The sequence below is a fragment of the Leptodactylus fuscus genome, chromosome 3 (genome assembly GCF_031893055.1).
Source record: "Leptodactylus fuscus isolate aLepFus1 chromosome 3, aLepFus1.hap2, whole genome shotgun sequence".
Lineage (NCBI taxonomy): Eukaryota > Metazoa > Chordata > Amphibia > Anura > Leptodactylidae > Leptodactylus > Leptodactylus fuscus.
In genome coordinates this window covers 247,246,987-247,264,802 of record NC_134267.1, presented here as the reverse complement: position 1 = coordinate 247,264,802, position 17,816 = coordinate 247,246,987, and the positions used below count along the sequence as shown (strand labels likewise).

At 41.7% G+C, this 17,816-nt stretch overlaps 3 protein-coding genes across 4 annotated transcripts in view; 2 read left to right on the top strand and 1 right to left on the bottom strand.

Annotated features, from left to right (window-relative positions):
- The window catches only part of LOC142198397 (uncharacterized), a 112,808-nt gene that overhangs the window by 23,613 nt on the left and 71,379 nt on the right, over positions 1 to 17,816 (bottom strand). The window lies entirely within an intron of this gene.
- Positions 6,554 to 17,816, top strand: part of LOC142198394 (uncharacterized) — a 1,100,421-nt gene continuing 1,089,158 nt past the window's right edge. Inside the window, exon 1 of the mRNA XM_075269423.1 lies at positions 6,554 to 6,615. Within this exon, the coding sequence (XP_075125524.1) occupies positions 6,597 to 6,615 (19 nt within the window). The 5' untranslated portion in view covers positions 6,554 to 6,596. The remainder of the gene's footprint in view (positions 6,616 to 17,816) is intronic.
- Positions 6,591 to 17,816, top strand: part of LOC142198418 (uncharacterized) — a 33,451-nt gene continuing 22,225 nt past the window's right edge. Inside the window, exon 1 of the mRNA XM_075269454.1 lies at positions 6,591 to 6,615. The gene's annotated coding sequence lies outside the window, so the exon portion shown is untranslated. The remainder of the gene's footprint in view (positions 6,616 to 17,816) is intronic.

The following is a 17,816-nucleotide window of genomic DNA, read 5'->3' as shown; positions in this document are numbered from 1 at the left end:
ACTGTGTGCACACACACGTATCTAATCCTCCCCTGTGTGGTATTGTGTGAAGAGGCGCATATCTAATCCTTCGGCGTGTGGAACTATGTGTAGACGCGCGTATCTAATCCTACAGCATGGGGTACTGTGTGCAGACGCGTGTATCTAATCCTATGGCGTGTACAACTGTGTGCAGTCACGCGTATCTAATCCTCTGGAGTGTGGAACTGTGTGTAGACGCGTTTATCTAATCCTACGGCATTTGGTACTCTGCAGATGTGTGTATCTAATCCTATGGCGTGTACAAATGTGTGCAGACGCACGTATCTAATCCTCTGGAGTGTGGAACTGTGTGTAGACGCGCGTATCTAATCCTACGGCATGTGATACTGTGTGTAGACGTACGTATCTAATCCTACGGCATGTGGTACTGTGTGCAGACGCGTGTATCTAATCCTATGGCGTGTACAACTGTGTGAAGACACGTGTATCTAATCCTCCCCTGTGTGGTATTGAGTGAAGAGGCGCGTATGTAATCCTACGGCGTGTGGAACTGTGTGTAGACGCGTGTATCCAATCCCCCGGCATGTGGTACTGTGTGCAGATGCGCGTATCTAATCCTATGGCATGTGGTACTGTGTGTAGACGTGTGTATCTAATCCTCCTCTGTGTGGTACTGTGTGCGGAGACGCGTATCTAATTCTCTGGCTTGTGGTACTGTGTGCAGAGGCATGTATCTAATCCTCCAAAGTGTGGTACTGTGTGCAGACACACGTATCTAATCCTCCCCTGTGTGGTATTGTGTGAAGAGGCGCGTATCTAATCCTACAGCATGTGGTACTGTGTGCAGATGTGCATATCTTATGCTCTGGTGTGTGGAACTGTGTGCAGATGCGTGTATCCAATCTTTTGGCATGTGGTACTGTGTGCAGATGCATGTATCCAATCCCCCGGCGTGTGGTACTTTGTGCAGACGCGTGTATCTATTCCTTCGGCATGTGGAACTGTGTGCAGAAGCGCGTATTTAATCCTCTGGTTTGTGGGACTGTGTGCAGATGCGTGTATCTAATCCTCTGGCGTGTGGTACTGTGTGCTGATCTGTGTATCTAATCCTCTGATGCGTGTATCTCAGTTTGGATATCAGTGTTGTATTGTGCATGTGGAGTGACCATGTGTACTGCAGTTGGAATATGAGTGAAAGACTTGCAGGTTTGTATTGGCTAAGGGGGGGCACTATGTTTGGAATGCTGTATCTCAGCAACGGTACGTCCGAGCGAGTTGGAGTCTCGTCTTAAACCTTCCCGGATATCTGAAGTATCTGTGTACCAAATTTGGTGAAGATCGGTCCAGTCATTTGGTCGCGCATAGAGAACAGACAGACAGACAGACAGACAGAAATTCATTTGTATAATATAGGGAGATATCGCAGTAATCAGAGGCAGCAGCTCCTTCTCTCCACTAGGATTAGCCTGTTTTATATAAGAAAGCTAAAACCTATTTGGGTAAAGGACCTGTAATATCTACAGAAATCTCATTTGTTTTTATTGTTTTTTTATTTAAATATAAAAATGTTTTATTTTCATTTATTTCTATTTTCGGATAGCGCCGACGTGTTCCAACACATTCTTCAGGTTCTTTGTCCATATTATTGTTGCCTTATCTGATCACTTTCTATCCCATGGGACGTTCCTCAGCAGTTTGGAGCTGCAGTGACGCTCGCAGAAACTGTTTCCGTTTTATTGGCGCTATGACGTAAGTCACATGACTTGATCGCAGCTCAGTCCCATTCAAATAAATTAGCTGAGCTGTAAAATCAAGCACGTGAACGCTGATCCGCTGTGGACTCATGACCATCTGTAATTTCCCCCTAGAGATACATAGTTTTCAGTAGAAGGAGCAGGTCCCTCAGCCCTCTTGGATTTAGTCTGCCCTATATACAGTCATGGCCAAAAGTTCTGAGAATGATACAAATAGTAATTGTTACAAAGTCTACTGCTTCAGTTTTCCTAATGGCAATTTGCAGATACTCCAGAATGTTATAAAGAGTGATCAGCTTAACAGCAATTACTTGCAAAGTCAATATTTGCCTAGAAAATGAACTTTATCCCCCAAAACACATTTCAACATCATTGCAGCCCTGCCTTAAAAGGACCAGCTAACATCGTTTCAGTGATTGCTCCAGTAACACAGGTGTGGGTGTTGATGAGGACAGGGCTGGAGATCAATCTGTCATGATTAAGTAAGAATGACACCACTGGACACTGTAAAAGGAGGCTGGTGCTTGGCATCATTGTTTCTCTTCTGTTACCCATGGTTATCTCTAAAGAAACACGTGCAGTCATCATTGCACTGCACAAAAATGGCCTAACAGGGAAGAGTATCGCAGCTAGAAAGATTGCACCTCAGTCACCAATCTGTCGCATCATCCAGAACTTCAAGTGCCAGGACCGTCTCTTAAATGTGTTTCAGCTGCGGGATCGGGCTACCAGCAGTGCAGAGCTTGGTCAGGAATGGCAGCAGGCAGGTGTGAGTGCATCTGCACGCACTGTGAGGTGGAGACTCTTGGAGCAAGGCCTTGCCTCAAGGAGGGCAGCAAAGAAGCCACTTCTCTCCAGAAAAAACATCAGGGACAGACTGATATTCTGCAGAAGGTCCAGGGAGTGGACTGCTGAGGACTGGGGGAAAGTCATTTTCTCTGATGAATCCCCTTTTCGATTGTTTGGGACATCTGGAAAACAGCTTATTGGGAGAAGAGGAGGTGAGCGCTACCACCAGTCTTGTCTCATGCCAACTGTAAAGCATCCTGAAACCATTCATGTGTGGGGTGGCTTCTCAGCCAAGGGAATCGGCTCTCTCACAGTCTTGCCTAAAAACACAGCCATGAATAAAGAATGGGACCAGAATGTCCTCCAAGATCAACTTCTCCCAACCGTCCAAGAGCAGTTTGGCCATCAACAATGCCTTCTCCAGCATGATGGAGCACCTTGCCATAAAGCAAAGGGGAGAACTAAATGGCTCAGGGAACAAAACAGAGAGATTTTGGGTCCATGGCCTGGAAACTCCCCAGATCTTAATCCCATTGAGAACTTGTGATCAATCATCAAGAGACGGGTGGACAAACAAAAACCTACAAATTCTGACAAAATGAATGAACTCCATCGGTATTGGGTGCACTTTCTCCCCCGTTGCTTGCAGCCGCGGTACTGACATGCTCCGTGTTCTGAGACTATTTGTTCTAATTGTTGCACCTCTTGTGGGTGCGTTGTTGTGTTATGTTTCTGTTCTGCTTTGGTTTTTGATCTGCCACGCACTGTCTTGCCTTGGTGTCCTGACGTCTTTGTCCTGCACTTGTGGGGTATTGGTCTGCCATGGCGTCACTTAATATTTTTTCCTGGAATGTGAGGGGTATGGGTAGCCCACATAAACGCTCTGCTATTTTTTCCCAAATTCGACAGGTCAACCCCCATATTGTGTGTCTCCAGGAGACCCACTTGGTGTCTGACACGACTAGATGGCTGCAGAAGCCGTGGGTTCAGTGGGCCGCTCATTCCTTGCACACTTCCTTTTCCAGGGGGGTGTCTGTGTTGACGCACCGTAGTCTTCGGTGGGAGTTAGGTGTGGTGGAGAGGGATTCTGAGGGGCGGTATGTGTATGTCCAAGCATGGATTGACTCGACCTTATATGTAATACTAGCTGTGTACTTGCCCCCTGCCTCTGATCTTTCTGTGTTCCAAACGGCGGCCCAATTTGTATCCAGATTTCCTGGGGCAGTGGTGCTTTGTTTGGGTGATTTTAATAAAGTCATGAATAGTGCCATGGACCGGTTTCATACTGGTACGGATCCTCCGCCCTCCTCTCATCCCACTCCCATAGCCATAAGTCTGGTTAGTTGTGTCTCCTAGTAATACTTGTCATCTCTCCCAGGAATGTCTGGAGACTGGACAATCTTCTGGATACCCCACACACATGCCATCCGCCTGCTTCTTTTTTTCCGTGAGCGGCAGCCTGGCAGTCTACATAGACCACCACTGTGAGGGGGCGAACTATGATGTGGATTACGCGCCATAATCCACCCCCTCTGTGCCCGTGTGAACGAGCCCTAAAGAGGCGAGGTGACAGAAATTCTGCATTTCTCATAGAGAGTTTTTGCTTTTTCTATGGCGGCCATCTCACTGTATAAATAACACTACAATCCAGTGGGCTACAAGACTTTTTCACCCGGCCACTATTATACAACTGGTCCTGAACATAAGGATTCAGCTGCTGTGCGCACTAGGATTTATCCTGCTCTGCACACTACAAGGCTGAGGTCCCTCCTTACAGAAATTTAGCTTTTTTTGTTGCAGATTTTGCTGCGTTTTTCTGAGCAAAAGCCCAGAGTATCTCCAGAAGGAATGTGAGATATACAGGTAGTCCTTATACTGCTCCTTCTGTTCCATTCACTCCTGGCCTTGGCACAAAAGAAACACAACAACAACAAAGTTATGTTTCTGCAACGTTGGGCCTCAGGCTAAGGATCCGAGTTGGGTAAAGGAGCTGCATCTTCTGAGCACTAGAACAAGGTTTATCAACTACCCCAAGGATGAGTCCAAATGGCAACACAATAAGGGGATCGGCATGTGTGTGGGGTATCCAAAAGATTGTCCAGTCTCCAGACTTTCCTGGGAGAGATGACAAGTATTACTAGGAGACACAACTAACCAGACTTATGTCCGTCCATGTAACACTCACATTAGCCTGACTGACCGCACCGCATCTGAACTAAACTTACTGTGTCATAGTGATGGATATTAGAGGGAGTTCTGCTCATCTGACCCAGGGTCACTCAATGAAATGCGGCCAATACATCGGCCATTTTGCCCAGACCATATGTGGACATCTAAATCTGCCAATAGGCTCAAATTGTGAGAGGAGATGCAGATACGGAGCAGGAAGAACGAGACAAACCGAAGTAGTAGGATTTATCTTATCTATATAGGGCAGGCTCTCTCTCTCCGAGCTCTCTCTATCTCTCTGAGCTCTCTCTCTCTGTCTCTCCGAGCTCTCTCTCTCTCCGAGCTCTCTCTCTCTGAGCTCTCACTCTCTCTCTCTGCAAGCTCTCTCTCTCCGAGCTCGCTCTCTCCAAGCTCTCTCTCACTTCGAGCTCTCTCTCTCTCCGAGCTCTCTCTCTCAACTTTCTCTCTCTGAGCTCTCTCTCTCCGAGCTCTCTCTTTCTCTCTCCGAGCTCTCTCTTTCTCTCTCCGAGCTCTCTCTCTCTCTCTCGGAGCTCTCTCTCTCTCCGAGCTCTCTCTCTGTGAGCTCTCTCTCTCCGAGCTCTCTCTCTGCGAGCTCTCTCTCTCTGAGCTCTCTCTCTCTCCGAGCTCTCTCTCTCTCCGAGCTCTCTCTCTCTGAGCTATCTCTCTCTCTGAGCTCTCTCTCCGAGCTCTCTCTCTCCAAGCTCTCTCTCTCAGCTCTCTCGCCGAGCTCTCTCTCTCTCTCCGAGCTCTCTCTCCGAGCTCTCTCTCTCTCCGAGCTCTCTCTCTCTGAGCTTTCTCTCTCTCTCTCCGAGCTCTCTCTCTCTCCGAGCTCTCTCTCTCTCCGAGCTCTCTTTCTCTCCGAGCTCTCTCTCTCTCTCCGAGCTCTCTCTCTCTCCCTCTCTGAGCTCTCTCTCTCTCCGAGCTCTCTCTCTCTCCGAGCTCTCTCTCTCTGAGCTTTCTCTCTCTCCGAGCTCTCTCTCTCTCTGAGCTCTCTCTCTCCGAGCTCTCTCTCCGAGCTCTCTTTCTCTCCGAGCTCTCTCTCTCTCCGATCTCTCTCTCTCTGAGCTCTCTCTCTCTCCGAGCTCTCTCTCTCAAAGCTCTCTCTCTCAGCTCTCTCGCCGAGCTCTCTCTCTCTCTCCGAGCTCTCTCTCTCTATGAGCTCTCTCTCCGAGCTCTCTCTCTCTCTGAGCTCTCTCTCTGAGCTATCTCTCTCTCTCTGAGCTCTCTCTCTCAGCTCTCTCTCCCCGAGGACTCTCTCTCTGAGCTCTCTCTCCGAGCTCTCTCTCTCAGCTCTCTCTCTGAGAACTCTCTCTCTGAGCTCTCTCTCCGAGCTCTCTCTCTCCGAGCTCGCTCTCTCCGAGCTCTCTCTCTCTCCGAGCTCTCTCTCTCCGAGCTCTCTCTTTCTCTCTCTCTCCGAGCTCTCTCTCTCCGAGCTCTCTCTCTCTCTCCGAGCTCTCTCTCTCTCTCCGAGCTCTCTCTCTCTCTCTCTCCGAGCTCTCTCTCTGAGCTCTCTCTCTCTCTCCGAGCTCTCACTCTCTCTCCGAGCTCTCACTCTCTCTCCGAGCTCTCTCTCTCTCTCTCCGAGCTCCATAGAGGTTTTTTTTGAGTGTGTATAGTGTGTAGTTGTTAGGCTGTGATAGTGGGGTAATAGAGGGGCTTTGGTGTGTTAGATGCCCCCAGACATGCTTCCCCTGCTGGCCCAGTTACATTGCAGAGGTGTTGCATCATTTCCTGGGGTGTCATAGTGACATCATCACAGGTCCTTCATCCTTCTCCTCTCCAGAGCTCCGCCCCATGTACTGGTCACATGATACTGGTGACATCATCCCAGGTCCTTCCTCTCTTGCTAGCAGTAGTAGTCAGTGGTCTCTCTCTCAGGACATGATGGCGGATCAGCGAGGTTAGTACAGACTATATATATATATACAGTATATACAGACACATCTCTCCGCCTCACTAACCCCTCCCATGCCAGCTCTTCTCCTCCATATGGTGGGTTATATAGGACGCTGTTCATACAGAGGAATCCAAAACCACGACTTATATACTGTGCTGTAATACAGTCAGTATATATAAAGGCGGGGTATATAATAGTGACCAGTATATATAATATATAAGGGTGGGGTGTATAATAATGACCAGTATATATAATATATAAGGGGGTGTATAATAGTGACCAGTATATATAATATATAAGGGTGGGGTGTATAATAATGACCAGTATATATAATATATAAGGGGGTGTATAATAGTGACCAGTATATATAATATATAAGGGGGGGGGGTGTATAATAGTGACCAGTATATATAAGGGGGGTGTATAATAGTGACCAGTATATATAATATATAAGGGGGTATATAATAGTGACCACTATATATAATATATAAGGGGGGTGTATAATAGTGACCAGTATATATAATATATAAGGGGGGTGTATAATAGTGACCAGTATATATAATATATAAGGGGGGTGTATAATAGTGACCAGTATATATAATATATAAGGGGGGGTGTATAATAGTGACCAGTATATATAATATATAAGGGGGGGTGTATAATAGTGACCAGTATATATAATATATAAGGGGGTGTATAATAGTGACCAGTATATATAATATATAAGGGGGTGTATAATAGTGACCAGTATATATAATATATAAGGGGGGTGTATAATAGTGACCAGTATATATAATATATAAGGGGGTGTATAATAGTGACCAGTATATATAATATATAAGGGGTGGTGTATAATAGTGACCAGTATATATAATATATAAGGGGGGGGGTATAATAGTGACCAGTATATATAATATATAAGGGGGGGGGTATAATAGTGACCAGTATATATAATATATAAGGGGGGTGTATAATAGTGACCAGTATATATAATATATAAGGGGGGTGTATAATAGTGACTAGTATATATAATATATAAGGGGGGTGTATAATAGTGACTAGTATATATAATATATAAGGGGGGGGGGTGTATAATAGTGACCAGTATATATAATATATAATGGGGGGGGTGTATAATAGTGACCAGTATATATAATATATAATGGGGGGGGGTGTATAATAGTGACCAGTATATATAATATATAAGGGGGGTGTATAATAGTGACCAGTATATATAATATATAAGGGGGATGTATAATAGTGACCAGTATATATAATATATAAGGGGGGGGGTGTATAATAGTGACCAGTAAATATAATATATAAGGGGGGTGTATAATAGTGACCAGTATATATAATATATAAGGGGGGTGTATAATAGTGACCAGTATATATAATATATAAGGGGGGTGTATAATAGTGACCAGTATATATAATATATAAGGGGGGGTGTATAATAGTGACCAGTATATATAATATATAAGGGGGTGTATAATAGTGACCAGTATATATAATATATAAGGGGGTGTATAATAGTGACCAGTATATATAATATATAAGGGGGGTGTATAATAGTGACCAGTATATATAATATATAAGGGGGTGTATAATAGTGACCAGTATATATAATATATAAGGGGGTGTATAATAGTGACCAGTATATATAATATATAAGGGGGGTATAATAGTGACCAGTATATATAATATATAAGGGGGTATATAATAGTGACCAGTATATATAATATATAAGGGGGGTGTATAATAGTGACCAGTATATATAATATATAAGGGGGGTGTATAATAGTGACCAGTATATATAATATATAAGGGGGGGTGTATAGTAGTGACCAGTATATATAATATATAAGGGGGGGTGTATAGTAGTGACCAGTATATATAATATATAAGGGGGGGTGTATAATAGTGACCAGTATATATAATATATAAGGGGGTGTATAATAGTGACCAGTATATATAATATATAAGGGGGGGGGGGTATAATAGTGACCAGTATATATAATATATAAGGGGGGTGTATAATAGTGACCAGTATATATAATATATAAGGGGGGTGTATAATAGTGACCAGTATATATAATATATAAGGGGGGGTATAATAGTGACCAGTATATATAATATATAAGGGGGGGGGTATAATAGTGACCAGTATATATAATATATAAAGGGGTGTGTAATAGTGACCAGTATATATAATATATAAGGGCGGGGTGTATAATAGTGACCAGTATATATAATATATAAGGGGGTGTATAATAGTGACCAGTATATATAATATATAAGGGGGGGGGGTATAATAGTGACCAGTATATATAAGGGGGGGTGTATAATAGTGACCAGTATATATAATATATAAGGGGGGGGTGTATAATAGTGACCAGTATATATAATATATAAGGGGGGGGTATAATAGTGACCAGTATATATAATATATAAGGGGGGGGGGTATAATAGTGACCAGTATATATAATATATAAGGGGGGTGTATAATAGTGACCAGTATATATAATATATAAGGGGGGGGTGTATAATAGTGACCAGTATATATAATATATAAGGGGGGTGTATAATAGTGACCAGTATATATAATATATAAGGGGGGGGGGTATAATAGTGACCAGTATATATAATATATAAGGGGGGTATAATAGTGACCAGTATATATAATATATAAGGGGGGTGTATAATAGTGACCAGTATATATAATATATAAGGGGGTGTATAATAGTGACCAGTATATATAATATATAAGGGGGGTGTATAATAGTGACCAGTATATATAATATATAAGGGGGTGTATAATAGTGACCAGTATATATAATATATAAGGGGTGGTGTATAATAGTGACCAGTATATATAATATATAAGGGGGGGGTATAATAGTGACCAGTATATATAATATATAAGGGGGGGGGGTATAATAGTGACCAGTATATATAATATATAAGGGGGGTGTATAATAGTGACCAGTATATATAATATATAAGGGGGGTGTATAATAGTGACTAGTATATATAATATATAAGGGGGGTGTATAATAGTGACTAGTATATATAATATATAAGGGGGGTGTATAATAGTGACCAGTATATATAATATATAAGGGGGGTGTATAATAGTGACCAGTATATATAATATATAAGGGGGATGTATAATAGTGACCAGTATATATAATATATAAGGGGGGGGGTGTATAATAGTGACCAGTAAATATAATATATAAGGGGGTGTATAATAGTGACCAGTATATATAATATATAAGGGGGGTGTATAATAGTGACCAGTATATATAATATATAAGGGGGGTGTATAATAGTGACCAGTATATATAATATATAAGGGGGGGTGTATAATAGTGACCAGTATATATAATATATAAGGGGGTGTATAATAGTGACCAGTATATATTAATATATAAGGGGGTGTATAATAGTGACCAGTATATATAATATATAAGGGGGTGTATAATAGTGACCAGTATATATAATATATAAGGGGGTGTATAATAGTGACCAGTATATATAATATATAAGGGGGTGTATAATAGTGACCAGTATATATAATATATAAGGGGGGTATAATAGTGACCAGTATATATAATATATAAGGGGGTATATAATAGTGACCAGTATATATAATATATAAAGGGGGTGTATAATAGTGACCAGTATATATAATATATAAGGGGGGTGTATAATAGTGACCAGTATATATAATATATAAGGGGGGGTGTATAGTAGTGACCAGTATATATAATATATAAGGGGGGTGTATAGTAGTGACCAGTATATATAATATATAAGGGGGGGTGTATAATAGTGACCAGTATATATAATATATAAGGGGGTGTATAATAGTGACCAGTATATATAATATATAAGGGGGGGGGATATAATAGTGACCAGTATATATAATATATAAGGGGGGTGTATAATAGTGACCAGTATATATAATATATAAGGGGGGTGTATAATAGTGACCAGTATATATAATATATAAGGGGGGGTATAATAGTGACCAGTATATATAATATATAAGGGGGGGGGGTATAATAGTGACCAGTATATATAATAAATAAAGGGGTGTGTAATAGTGACCAGTATATATAATATATAAGGGCGGGGTGTATAATAGTGACCAGTATATATAATATATAAGGGGGTGTATAATAGTGACCAGTATATATAATATATAAGGGGGGGGTATAATAGTGACCAGTATATATAAGGGGGGGGTGTATAATAGTGACCAGTATATATAATATATAAGGGGGGGGGGGTGTATAATAGTGACCAGTATATATAATATATAAGGGGGGTGTATAATAGTGACCAGTATATATAATATATAAGGGGGGGGGGTGTATAATAGTGACCAGTATATATAATATATAAGGGGGGTGTATAATAGTGACCAGTATATATAATATGTAAGGGGGTGTATAATATATAAGAGGGGGGGGGTGTATAATAGTGACCAGTATATATAATATATAAGGGGGGGGGTATAATAGTGACCAGTATATATAATATATAAGGGGGGGGGTGTATAATAGTGACCAGTATATATAATATATAAGGGGGGGTGTATAATAGTGACCAGTATATATAATATATAAGGGGGGGGTGTATAATAGTGACCAGTATATATAATATATAAGGGGGGGGTATAATAGTGACCAGTATATATAATATATAAGGGGGGTGTATAATAGTGACCAGTATATATAATATATAAGGGGGGTGTATAATAGTGACCAGTATATATAATATATAAGGGGGGGTGTATAATAGTGACCAGTATATATAATATATAAGGGGGGTGTATAATAGTGACCAGTATATATAATATATAAGGGGGGGGGGTATAATAGTGACCAGTATATATAATATATAAGGGGGGTGTATAATAGTGACCAGTATATATAATATATAAGGGGGTGTATAATAGTGACCACTATATATAATATATAAGGGGGGTGTATAATAGTGACCAGTATATATAATATATAAGGGGGGTGTATAATAGTGACCAGTATATATAATATATAAGGGGGGTGTATAATAGTGACCAGTATATATAATATGTAAGGGGGGTGTATAATAGTGACCAGTATATATAATATATAAGGGGGGTGTATAATAGTGACCAGTATATATAATATATAAGGGGGGGGGTATAATAGTGACCAGTATATATAATATATAAGGGGGGTGTATAATAGTGACCAGTATATATAATATATAAGGGGGTGTATAATAGTGACCAGTATATATAATATATAAGGGGGGTGTATAATAGTGACCAGTATATATTACTAGCTGGTACCAGCGACTTGGTCTGCGGTGATTGTAGCAGTGGGTATATACAGGCGCGGGTAAGGTTTTCGTACTGTGTATAAGGGATGGGATATGAAATGTAAGTTTGTATCTTGTTGTTGCTGTAATTCAGAGAATCCGTGAGACTTTTGTGTTGCAGTTACTTTGTATTTGAGCTGCTATATATACGGTGTTGGTATATACTGTATATAGTGACTTTGGGACAGAAGTATTTGAAGTTAACCCTTTCCCGCCGATGGCATTTTTTGATTTTCGTTTTTGACTCCCCTCCTTCTAAACCCCATAACTTTTTTATTTCTCCGCTCCCAGAGCCATAGGAGGTCTTAGTTTTTGCTGGGACGAATTTTTCTTCATGATGCCGCCATTATTTATTCTATATAATGTACTGGGAAGCAGGGAAAAATTCAGAATGTGGTGGATTTGAAGAAAAAATGCATTTCTGCGACTTTCTTACGGGCTTTGGTTTTACGGCGTTCACTGTGCAGCCAAAATGACCTGTCTCCTGTATTCTGTGTTTCGTGACGATTCCGGGGATACCAAATTTATATGGTTTTCTTTTCATTTTGACCCCTTAAAAAAAATATTTTTTGAAAAGTTGCCATATTCCGACAGCCATAACTTTTTTATACGTCCGTGTACGGGGATGTATAGGGCGTCTTTTTTTTCGGGACCGGGTGTACTTTGTAGTTCTACCATTTTCGGGAAATGTTATTGCTTTGATCACTTTTTATTCAATTTTTTATCAGAATCAAAACAGTGAAAAAATGGCGGTTTGGCACTTTTGACCATTTTTTCCGCTACGGCGTTTACCGAACAGGAAAAATATTTGTATAGCTTTGTAGAGCGGGCGATTTCGGACGTGGGGATACCTAACATGTATGTGTTTCACAGTTTTCAACTACTTTTATATGTGTTCTAGGGAAAGGGGGGTGATTAGAATTTGTAATCCTTTTTTTTTTTTTTTAAATATTTTTTTGACTTTTTTTAAACTTTTATTTTTTCATTTATTAGACCGCCTAGGGGTATTGACATGGGTGGGCGGTGTCACGGATTGTCAGAGCAGTGGGGGTCGGCAAACATGGCTGCTCCGGAGCGTTAAAGAGAGCCTCCTGGAGTATGGGTAAGGGGAGGGGCAAAGTGGTAAAGTCTATGTATATGAGATTGTGTGGGGTTAGGGGCGAGGCTGCAGAGGGCAATAGGAATTTTGTGGCTTGCTATGGTCCAAAGTGTGTGAGATTGCAGAGATGGTGATGTGAGTTTGGGTTTTGTGGGGGTCCTGGCACAAACGTATGTGCACTATTGTGACAAAAAGTAGCCTATTGCGCAATCGGGTGTATTAACTATGTTTGTGGAAACTTTCAGCTAAATCGGTGGAGCGGGTTTTCCGTGATTGAGGAACAAACATCCGAACACACAAACCCACAAACATCCAAACTCACAAACTTTCACATTTATAATATTAATAGGATATATAAGAGGGGGGGGTGTATAATAGTGACCAGTATATGGATGTTTGTGAGTTTGGATGTTTGTTCCTCAATCACGCTAAAACGCGTGGACGGATTTGCGTGCAATTTTCCACAAACATAGTTTTCCCTCAGGATTGAGTCACAGGCTACTTTTGGTGCCACTAAACAACATGGCTTCCTAGCAGGAGACTCACAAAAGCAGGACTCCTAGCCCCAGCTATAGACTCCCACACACTGCCTGGCATTTCCTGCCTCAACCTGCCTGCACACTCCTTACTGTCTCCTCAGGAGTCGCCCTCACTCTACTCACTCACATTTACATATAGATTTCCACTATATAACACATCACATTGTCTGTATCACTACATACACAATATAACACATCACATTGTCTGTATTACTACATACACAATATAACACATCACATTGTCTGTATTACTACATACACAATATAACACATCACTTTGTCTGTGTTACTACATACACAATATAACACATCACATTGTCTGTATCACTACATACACAATATAACACATCACATTGTCTGTATTACTACATACACAATATAACACATCACATTGTCTGTATTACTACATACACAATATAACACATCACATTGTCTGTATTACTACATGCACAATATAACACATCACATTGTCTGTATTACTACATACACAATATAACACATCACATTGTCTGTATTACTACATACACAATATAACACATCACATTGTCTGTATTACTACATAATATAACACATCACATTGTCTGTATTACTACATACACAATATAACACATCACATTGTCTGTATTACTACATAATATAACACATCACATTGTCTGTATTACTACATACACAATATAACACATCACATTGTCTGTATTACTACATACACAATATAACACATCACATTTGCTAGCCCACCAAACTTTTTAGAGCACTTTTACAGTTTCACACGTCTGTGTCCGGCCAATTCTCAAATCACCGCAGACGAAGTCGCGGGTAAAAGCTAGTATATAATATATAAGGGTGGGGTGTATAATAATGACCAGTGTGTATATAAATATATATATATAAGCAGGAGGACTCGGTCTCACACGGGTATATTTCATATTTTGTTTGCTTAGTGGCCCCATAGGATTCGGTTCTGGTCTATTTTCTATGTATAACTTCTCGTCGCTCACCAAGATGTCAGAAGTCCACAGCACTCTGCCCCTTTAAAGCTGATTTACAGCAGTGAAGAAAAATAGCTGGGTTGTTATGGAAACCTGGAGCAAAGCTGTGTGCATGCATCCTCTAGTGTGTGGAACTGTATGCAGATGTGCGTATCTAATCCTTTGGCATGTGGAAATATGTGCAGATGCGTGTATCTATTCCTCTTGCGTGTGATACTGTGAACTGACCTGTGTATCTAATCCTCCAGCGTGTAGTACTTTGTGCAGACAGGCTTATCTAATCCTGCGGCATGTGGAACTGTGTGCAGAAGTGCGTATCTAATCCTCTGGCGTGTGACACTGTGTGCTGACCTGTGTATTTAATCCTCCAGTGTGTGGTACTTTATGCAGACGTGCGTATCTAATCCCATGGCATGTGCAACTGTGTGCAGATGTGCGCATCTAATCCTGCGGCGTGTGTAACTGTGTGCATTGGCGTGTATCCAATCTTCTGGCATGTGGTATTGTGTGCAGTGGCGTGTATCTAATCCTGCAGCATGTGGAATTGTGTGCAGATTTGCATATCTAATCCTCTGGCGTGTGGTACTTAGTGAAGAAGCACGTATCCAATACTCTGGCATGTGGTATTGTGTAAAGACGTGCATATCTAATCCTCCAGCATTTGGTACTGTGTGCAGACGCGTGTATCTAATCCTTTGGCATGTGAAAATGTGTGCTGATCTGTGTATCTAATCCTCTGGCATGTAGTACTTTGTGCAGACACGCATATCTAATCCTCTGGGTTGTGGAACCATGTGCAAACATGCATATTTAATCCTCTGGTATGCAATACTATGTGCTGACCTGTGGCTCTATAGTATAAAAATGAATTCTTGTCTGTCCGTCTGTTCTCTATGCACGACCAATCGACTGGACCGATCTTCACCAAATTTGGTACAGAGATACTTCAGGTATCCGGGAAGGTTTAAGACGAGACTCCAACTCGCTCGGACGCACCGTTGCTGAGATACAGCATTCCAAAAACAATGCCCCCCCCCCTTAGCCAATACAAACCTGCAAGTCTTTCACTCATATTCCAACTTCAATACATATGGTCACTCCACATGCACAATCCAACACTGATATCCAAACTGAGATACACGCATCAGAGGATTAGATACACAGATCAGCACACAGTCCCACACACCAGAGGATTAAATATGTGCATCTGCACACTGTTCCACACGCTAGAGGATTAGATACGCGCATCTGCACACAGTTCAACACACCATAGGATTAGATACACGCGTCTGTACACAATACCACATGCCAGAGGATTAGATGCGCGCATCTGCACAAAGTACCACATGGCTAAAGATTAGATACGCGCGTCTGCACACAGTTCCACATGCCAGAGGATTAGATACATGCGTTTGCACAAAGTACCACACGCTGAAGGATTAGATACACAGTTCAGCACACAGAATCAGATGGCAAAGTATTAAATACGTGCGTCTGCACACAGTACCACACGCCAAAAGATTAGATACGCACGTCTGCACACAGTTCCACATGCCAGAGGATTATATACATGCGTATGTACAAAGAACCACATGCCAGAGGATTAGATATGCACATCTTCACACAATACCACACACCAGAGGATTAGATATGTGCCACTGCACACGATATCACACGCCAGAGGATTAGATACGCACCACTGCACACAATACCACAAGCTGGAGGATTAGTTATGCACATCTGCACACAGTTCCACACACCACAAGATTAGATACGTGCCACTGCACACAATACCACACGCCAGAGGATTGCATACTTGCCAATGCACACAGTTACACACGCTGCGGGATTAGATACACGCATCTACACACAATTCCACATGCTGGAGGATTAGATACGTGAGTCTGCACAAAGTTCCACACAGTGGAGGATTAGATATGCACCTCAACACATAGTACCACACGCCAGAGGATTAGATACGCTCGTCTACACACAGTTCCACACAACGGAGGATTAGATATGTGCGTCTGTACACAGTTGCACATGCAGCAGGATTAGATACGCACGTCTTTACACAATACCACATGCTGCAGGATTAGATACGCACGTCTGTACACAGTACCACATGCCACAGGATTAGATACACGCATCTGCGCACAGTTTCACACGCCGGAGTATTAGATATGCACGTCTTTACACAATACCACACAATGGAGGATTAGATACGCGCCACTGCAAACAATACCACACGGTGGAGGATTAGATACACACTACTGCACACTACAGTATACCACACGGGGAGGGTTAGATACACATGTCTTTACAAAGCACCACATGCCATATGATTAGATACGCAAGTTAGCACGCATTACCACACGCCGGAGGATTAGATACGTGCGTCTGTACACATGCTGCAGGATTAGATACGCACGTCTGTGCACATTACCATATGGGGAGGGTTAGATACACATATCTGCACACAACACCACATGCCAAAGTATTAGATACACATGTCTTCACACAGTACCACACACCGGAGTATTAGATACACGCGTTTGCACACAGTACCACTCGCTGGAGGATTAGATACACAAGTCAGCACACAGTATCACACACCAGGGGATTAGATATGTGTGTCTACACACAGTACCACACATCGAAGGGATAGATACGCACCACTGCACACAGTACCACACACCGAAGGGATAGATACGCACCACTGCACACAGTACCACACGCCAGAGGATTAGATACGTGCCTCAGCACACAGTACCACATGCTGGATGATTAGATACACGGCTCTGCACAGAGTATCACATATTAGAGTTTTACTCCAGGTTTCTATAGCAACCCAGCCATTTTTATTCACTGCTTTATGTCGGCTTTATAGAGGCAGGGCGCTTTGAATGACACTGCTACACAAGGTCACATGCACACAGCTTTACTCCAGGTCTCCATAACAACCGATCGCAGGATTTTCACTGATATCCGAAATGAGATACATATGATCACATGACGCTTATGGACATACACACAAACAATATACAAAATACAGCAATGAGAAACTGGACAATTCTTATGGGGCCGCTACACAAACATAACATGTAATATACCCGGGCGAAGCCGCGTCCTTCTGCTAGTGTGTGTATTATACACATATAGACATTATACACATATAATGGGGTTACCTAATAATATAAT